This window comes from Fukomys damarensis, unplaced genomic scaffold (assembly GCF_012274545.1).
Source record: "Fukomys damarensis isolate Sample0158 unplaced genomic scaffold, DMR_v1.0_HiC HiC_scaffold_26, whole genome shotgun sequence".
In the NCBI taxonomy this organism is placed as follows: domain Eukaryota; kingdom Metazoa; phylum Chordata; class Mammalia; order Rodentia; family Bathyergidae; genus Fukomys; species Fukomys damarensis.
The window spans coordinates 20,961,533-20,969,811 of NW_022900938.1; the positions used below are offsets into that span (position 1 = coordinate 20,961,533).

The 8,279-nt window shown below is 32.6% G+C and overlaps 1 protein-coding gene across 1 annotated transcript in view; it reads left to right on the forward strand.

Annotated features, from left to right (window-relative positions):
* Atf2 (activating transcription factor 2) overlaps nt 1-8,279 on the forward strand; it is an 88,762-nt gene that overhangs the window by 70,810 nt on the left and 9,673 nt on the right. The window contains 1 exon segment of the mRNA XM_033756322.1: nt 3,559-3,765. Coding sequence (XP_033612213.1) covers nt 3,559-3,765 — 207 coding nt within the window.

Sequence of the window (8,279 nt, forward strand, 5' to 3'; positions counted from 1 at the left end):
ATTTTTTTTTTTTTTTTTTTTTTTTGATACTGGGAATGGAATTCGGGTCCTTGAGCTTGCAAAACAGGTGCTGGAACCACTGAGCTAGATCCCCAGCCCTCATTCTATGTATCTTGATTGAGGAACTTTAGAGTTGAAACTTTTTCTTTTTTGGAAAACTTTTTTATATAATTAGAAAAATATTAGAGTTTTCGGTTGAGGGTACAGCGTTCTGTTCTTTTAATTGTTGTCACAAAATATGAACTTATCGCTGGGTGTGGTGGTGCACGTCTGTAATCCCAGCACTCCGGAGGCTGAGGCAGGAGGATCACTGTGAGTTCAAGACCAGCCTGGGCTACATAGTGAGTTCCAGGTCAGTCTCAACTACATAGTAAGACCCTGTCTCAAAAAACCAAAAAAAAAAGAATTTATCATAAACAAATTATAACTGTTAAGTTATTTTCCTGGCTGATATGTAAACTGCTCCTGTATGACCTGTTTAGGTTATATAAAAATGTAATATTAGTTTCTATAAATGTTATTGACAGTAACAATTTGAGTTGTTGAGGAATGTCATATTCTTCAAAAATGTACAAAACTTTTTTTCAAGTAGCAAAACCAAGATCTTTGTAGAGAATTTTTTGGATCTCATTTTTAAATTATCATGGGTTTCCCTGTTTCCTGTAATGACATAAATTCATAATGCATATTACATTGCTATTGTGATGGTCCCTAGAATTACTAGTGTAATTCTAGTAGCCATTAACTACTAGAAGTATTAACTACTATTTCAAATGTTTCAAAGAGACATGTTTTTCCTTTAGTAATTCTTGCTTCTGCTTTTAATATTTGCTCACTCATCGTAAAGTATTACTCCTGTATATATTTGTATAAACACTTACCATAATTGATAGAAAAAGGAAGAAAATGGCTAAAGGGGAAGTGAGAAGGGGAGGGGAAAGGAAATAAGGGAAAAGAAAAAAATGTGATAAAAGGAAAATATGAAAACAAAGTCTTTGTAAATAGGGAAGGGTGAAGGGGATGAAGGGAGGGCAGTGGGGGGGACAAGAACCAAGACATAACCATGTAAAGGTACAAGATCCCAATGATAAATGTAACATATTATTTGCTTTAACTGTACCAATAAATGTAATGGGGAGAAAAACACTCTTACCTTACTTGTAGGTAACCAGAAGTCTTTCAGAGAAATACATAGATATTTATACATACTCAAGTATATATCTAAGTATATATTATTGGCATTCAGTGATTCTTGAATTAAAACTTACAAAATATCACCAAAGGGCAGATACGTTTTATAGCACCTGTTTACACTAAGGACCCTTTTCATTTATCTCTAGTCTGTGAGTCCCTATCATGATTAATATTTCTATATGTCTACTCTGTACTTCTACAATAAAGTGTTACTATATTTCTGTTAAATGTTTCAGAACTCTAGACCTTTTATGTTCTCTACCTGAAGTATTGGCACTATAAAGCAAATATTTCCTATCAAAGGAAAACAGGTAAACAGTTTTAGACTGCCGCCTATGCAGAGGTATTTAACTGTATTTTATCATTATAAAACTTAAGATAAAATGCAGTGTGGTTGTGGTTGTTACCACTAATCAACTTTACTTGGCAGTTAAGAGAAAAAGCGAATGAGTTGTGGGCTGAGTTTGCTTAGTAGTGTAATTCTAGGTTCGCCAAGCTATGGATCTTGTATATAGCTCCTGGTTGTTTTTGTTTGTTTGTTTGTTTGTTTTTTCATACAGTCTACAAGCTTGGTGTGATTTTTCACATTTTTAAAGGGTTATTTTTTAAAGAAAAATTACTGTATTGGATGGAAGCCAGTGAAAGCAGGACTTCATTTGTTTGCTTACTGCAATATTGCTCAATTTTAGAATGGTTCCTATAAATATTTTCTAAATAAAGTGGATGAATCAGTGGAAGTAGCAGAGAGAAGGACCATTATACACTTCTAAGCAGCATTAAGTCCTTGTTAGACATAAAAATATACAAATGTGACTAATAATTTCCACTATTCTAGAACTTACAATTAATCTTTGCTGTAAAGGGTTAAATCGGTTTATAACAGCAATAAAAATATGTTCTGTCCTACACAGAAAATGAATATAAGAAAAAAACCTATTATTATTGAGAGAAATGAATAAAAGAACCTAAACTCTTCTCAGCAAGAAAAAGTACAAGATGAAAAAAAAACTATTACAAGTTTGATATTCTTGAAGCCAGCCGTAGACTTGTTTTCTAAAAGATTAAATTGCAGTGTATTGACAAAACAACCTAATTTAATGCTTGATCTTTTTTTACAATTAAAATACTTTATACATGAAATGACTCATTTTTTTGTTTTGCATTATAGGGATTAAACCCAGAACCTTGCATTTGCTAGGCAGGTACTGTACCACTGAGTTGCATTCCCCAGGCCTTAACCTTCTTACTTTTTGATGCTAGTCATTTGGACAAAGAAATTAAATGATAACTTTATAATTTTTGTTGCTTCTAAAATTATGTATAGTTTGAGGATTTACCTGCAGAACTTATCATGGTCTTATTATGATTTTTGCTTATTATATCAAATAGGGGGATACAATTTTATTTGTTCACATCATTTTATAATATAACTTATTACAAAAGTTTGTTTTCAGGTTTTCCATAGGATCATGTATCTATAGCCACAAAGTACTCTTTCCTCTGCATCATTTCCTAAAGATCACATAGTTTGGGGATTTGTAAGATGTTTGGAGGTGTACCCATTGTTCTCTGGTACTGTACACTAGACCATATGACTGGTGTCGCAAGATCTGTGTCCTTGTCTGATCAGAAATAGCTGATCTACTGAGAGATGGGAGGACCATTTAGAATGAAAATCAGGGCTCCTCTGGATCTCCCTACCAGGAAAATGAGCATTAATTATAAGAACCTAACCCTAAATTTTGAAACTTAACTCCACAAAATATATATGTATTTTACCTCCTTAACTTTAGAAAACTTACTATTTAAAGAAAGTTAACAGGGCTGGGGATTTAGCTCAGTGGTTCCACCACCTGCCTCACAAGCGTAAGGTTCTGAGTTCAATCCTTGGTATCAAAAAAAGAAAGAAAGTTGACAAATTTAATATAAAATGGATTTTATTTTAAAAATAGCATTTAAAACATGGTTTCCTCTCATAAACTTAATTAGAAAGTTAAAGCTCTTTTATTTAGTAACCTATAATAGTTTTTGAAGGATTGAACAATAAAGTCTTAAAAAGTGCATTCGGAAAAATACAAGATCTACATATGATCATTTATATTTTTTAATTTTTTTACATTATACATACATAATTGAAAATATACATAATCTTAAAGAGTACATTCACTGTGACATTTCGTACATGAAAATTTTGTTGTTACCAGCTCATTTAAATCACAGGGTGATTCTCATGTTCCAAAGCACCGATATATTCAACAAGACTTATATTCAACAAAAATAAAGTTAATAGCTCTCCTTCCTTGCTACTCTTTACTGCCTGTGTTAATACACTCACTAGACATAACATTTGTGTTTATTATATAGTCTTCTCCAGCTCACACAACTCCACAAACCCAGAATACAAGTGGTCGTAGAAGAAGAGCAGCTAATGAAGATCCTGATGAAAAAAGGAGAAAGTTTCTAGAGCGAAACAGAGCTGCAGCTTCAAGGTGCCGACAAAAAAGAAAAGTTTGGGTTCAATCCTTAGAGAAGAAAGCGGAAGACTTGAGTTCATTAAATGGTCAACTGCAGGTATGGTGCATAAATGTGAATTTTTTGTTTATTCATTTTAGTTAGCTTTTCCCTGTGTTTTCTAGTTGGCCTTCCAGACATTTTAGGACATAACAGTGGGTGTATGTAGAATTTATAGTAAATCATAGTTTTATAAAACTGTATTGAGATGAATAGAAGACTTTCAACACCAACATTGTGAAGAAATTTAAAATATAATTGTTTACCTGTGAAGTACAAAGTACCTAAACTGTCTGGCTTGAACTTCATGAAGGTGTGAGATAAGTTCAAAGCATTTGAAATTTAGAAGTGTTAGTACTATTTTACTTTTCTTGATTATTTTTGTTTAAATCATAAACATAAAGTTGCTTCAGAAGCAGTTTTTATTTTTCACCTCTTAAATTATATATTTTACTTTATTTCAAGTGAATATAGTACTTGTGAAAGGTGCCAGATTGACAGTTTTGGAAACTGAAGAACTCTGATTATCCACAGAACAGGAACATATTGGCCAGTGGCAATACATGTCATTTCATACTGCTTTGCCATTGTGCCACAGATACTTTCTTAGGACCTCATGCAGCAGAAAGGTTTTAAGGCTCCTTTTTCACTCATTGTTCGGTAAGATTTCCAGTGACATTATCTGACACCAGATGTATTTTTTTCCTTCTGTTTTTTCTTTTATTTCATTGTTTTGTTTTTAACATCCTGAATATTTTTCAATAAAATCTTTTAAACTACCAATGAATGATCATCAACTAAAATGAATTGTAGTTGTTAACAGCATAGGCCAGTCTTTTTAAAAAAATTTAAATATATGTATTAATTTAAAAACTACAAGGGCCGGGGATTTAGCTCAGTGATTGCACCACCTGCCTTGCAAGCACAAGGACCTGAGTTCAATCCCCGGTACCAAAAAAAATTTAAAAATTTAAAAAATAAAAGCTACAACATTCTTCTATGAAAAACATTTTTAATTTCATGACCAATAGAGAATAACAATGGTTAATACACTGTGTATCATGATCTTCAAAGAATTACTAAAGAAAACATGGTATTTATATACAATAGAATACTACTCTGCCACAAAGAAAGAAAAAACTTGAGACATTAGTAGGCAAATAGATGCAACTGAGAACGTAATGTTAGAATACCCACAAGCTTTTAAATATTGCATGGTTTCTCTTGTCTGGGAAGCACGCACGCTCTAATACATACAAATACATACTAATATGCATATCAGCATGCAAATATATGTAATATGTATATAATAGAGAGGGTGTATGTGTGTGTGCACAAAATAGAAGATAGACAAATAGGGAGTATGGAGAAGTTCAAACCCGATCCTTTGAATTACCCTTCCCATTAAAAATGAATCTTTTGGGCTGAGGGTATAGCTTAGTGGTAGAGAACTTGCCTGGCATGTGCAGGAGGTAGATACTATGATGAGACAGCATATTGGTGCAGGGAGGAGAAAATAAAAAGAGACTGCTTGAAGGTAAGGAATTTTGCTTTGGAGAGTTAGAAGTCTTTTGTAACAAGAGAGGTGGTTATACAATTTTGTGAATGTACTAAGTCCAACTCTAAAATGATTGTCTATAAATTATATGATTTTCATTTCAAATTACTCCCAAAAAGTTGCATATTAAAAGGTATAGCAAAACCCTTTTGTATTAATGAAGGATTTGCACATAGATGGATAAAGTACAGGTACAGGAATGGATACAGAAATGACCCATTGTACCCGTAAGTACAGAAATACCATTTTTAAAGTAACATTTTACTTTTCAGAGTATGAAGAGTTAATATGCTCATGTTAAATTCAGGAAGCAAAAATTTCTTCCATGTTGCCAACAGCAAAACCATTAACTGTGAAGAACAGAATGACTTGTAAAGAAAATTGAATGTCAAAGAAATAATTAAACTCTACTTTATGTGAAAACATTCGTCAGTCCTGTATTTCCTTAATAATCTTTCATGTGACATATAAGCTTAGCTGATCAGTGCGGTGGGAAGGAATGACCCATAATTGCTTACTTACATATACACTAAAATGTTTAACAAATGTTGAGGGATGATTGTTCATATTTTTACCAAATATAATTTGATTTTGAAGAAAGTAGTAATTATTCAACCTTATTACCCCATACATTGAAAGAATCATGTTTCAGTTTTCTGAAGATCATTGCTAAAAGAACAATTTCATCACATTTTATTAGAGACATTTATTGTAATCTAGACCGAGAATTGAATACTATTATCAATTCCTGTATTCTCTATTTATAACTTGATTGATTATTTGATTGATTGATTGATTGAGGGCCTAACTCCCTGCATAACCCAGACTGGCCTCAAACTCATGGCCATCCTCCTGCCTCATTGTGTTTTTTAAAAGTAATATCTGTTCTATTATTTTTATTTGAAATGATTTTAACTTGTTTATAGCTTCACTTTTCAATAATACTCATTATAAGGGTTATTTTTTAGTTCACAGTTTCAGCGTTTCTTTTGTGTTCAAAAAGGCAGACTGTTCTCTTTATGAATAGGTCTGTAACTCAGTGAGTAAACCTTAGAAAGGTTTTTTTGCTATGGATTCTGTCTTTAAAGCTTAAATATTGCAAAATAGGTGTGGAGTAGCAGCTCAATAAATTAGCAGAAGCGTACTTTTATAGCTGGATATAGGAGGATTTTTCATTCAAAACTTAATGTTGTGGAAAAGGTTTTGTTTATTGGTTCATTGTCTTGGAGGGAATGGTTTCAAATCTTTTATTTCTGGTACCTAAACTATTTTATTTCAGTATTATAAGTTGAAATAGGATGAATAGCAATAATTAGTAGATAGTATACAATGCCTATTTGCTTTAATTGCTGAAAAAGTTGATGTAACTGCCTTCCATTTTTTTCCTCTCAAGGTTTAATAATATGTTATACCAGGAGTAAAGGGTAATGGTGTTGCCACCCCTACCTCATGCATTTTATTGTGAATTTGCTATCTAGTGCTTATTTTTACTGTCCTTTACTAAAAATCAAATGAGACAGGTAGAGAAGCATGTTGAAACTACCATGAAATGCTACTTATTATTTATTCTGTCATTATGTATCAAATATATGCAAGGAATATGATTAGACATAGGGAATGTAGCAGTGAAAAAGACAGTCTTTGCACTTAAAATTTGGGTTTAGTCAAGGAAACAGATGAGTAATTAAATATGAGGAAAGCAATCATTCCCATTTGTTTTGTAAAATATCCCCAAAATATTATATAGCTTAAGTGAGAACTCTATCATCTTTCTTTCCCAGTATTATAAATTAAATAATTTACTGTTAGGTGTAAGGTTTTACATCCAAGTTAACCCTTGAAACTGTATGGTGAGAATCTTGATATTTAACAACTGACCTTTGAAAAGACTACAGAAAACAAGTTATATCTCTGGCAATGAGAAATTCCTTAAAAGAAAGAACTATTTAATATTATTTCTTCAGTTTGGAGGTAGTCGCTAAACTAGAATGTCAAGATCATCAGTTTATGGACTACCTGGTCATCAGACCATGACCAGATATCTGTAAAAAGTTTGATTGGTAGTGAATTAGCAATCCTGTCATAATTTTATCAGTCTAATGTACTTCAGAGAAAGTTTGTAGAAAAATATTATTTGGTCACTAGTATGTAATTAGCCTTTGAGTAGCCACATTACTAGAGTGAAGCAGGAGAACAGATAATGTCAAGACTATTTACTTTATAGACTAGTATAATATTTTTACAGCATCTCTTTTTTTGTTTTTGTTTTGTTTTATTTTGTTTGTGATTTTGAGACGGAGTCTCACTATGTAGTTGAGACTGACCTGGAACTCACTTTGTAGCCCAGGCTGGTCTCAAACTCACAGTGATCCTTCTCCCTCATCCTCCTGACTACTGGAATTATAGGCATGCGCCAGCACGCCCAGCTCCTCTTTCTTTTCAAATCGGTTGTCCTTTGACAAAATAAATCCTCACATTTGAATGGGTCTTTTACAATTTCAAAATGCTATCATGTTACTTATTTCATTTAATCTCCGAAATGTTCCAGGAGACTCATCAAACAACTCACAAATAGTAGGGCTTTGAAGGCTGAAATCCAAATAAAGTCTAAAATAATCTACAGGGCCAGGGATTTAGCTCAGTGCTTCCAGCGCCTGCCTCACAAGCACAAGAACCCAAGTTCAATCCCCAGTACCAAAAATAAAATAAAATAATCTACCAAGTAGATGGTAGAGGGATAATATTTTTTTTTTTACTTAATATTAAATCTCTATCCCCTCACATTTACTTTGGCTGAAGCAAAAGGTCTGTGGTAAATAACCTCTTTCTTTTATTATTTTCTAAGGTCTCTGTATAGGAGTTTTCACAATATGTTATTTAGCAGGCCTGTCTCTATCTTTTGATTTTACTTTCTACAAAAATTTCAGAAACTGAGAAAGGTGATACACATCTATAATTTAAGCCTAACATGGGCAACTTAACAAGACCCTGTCTCAAAACAAAATATAGGAGCCAG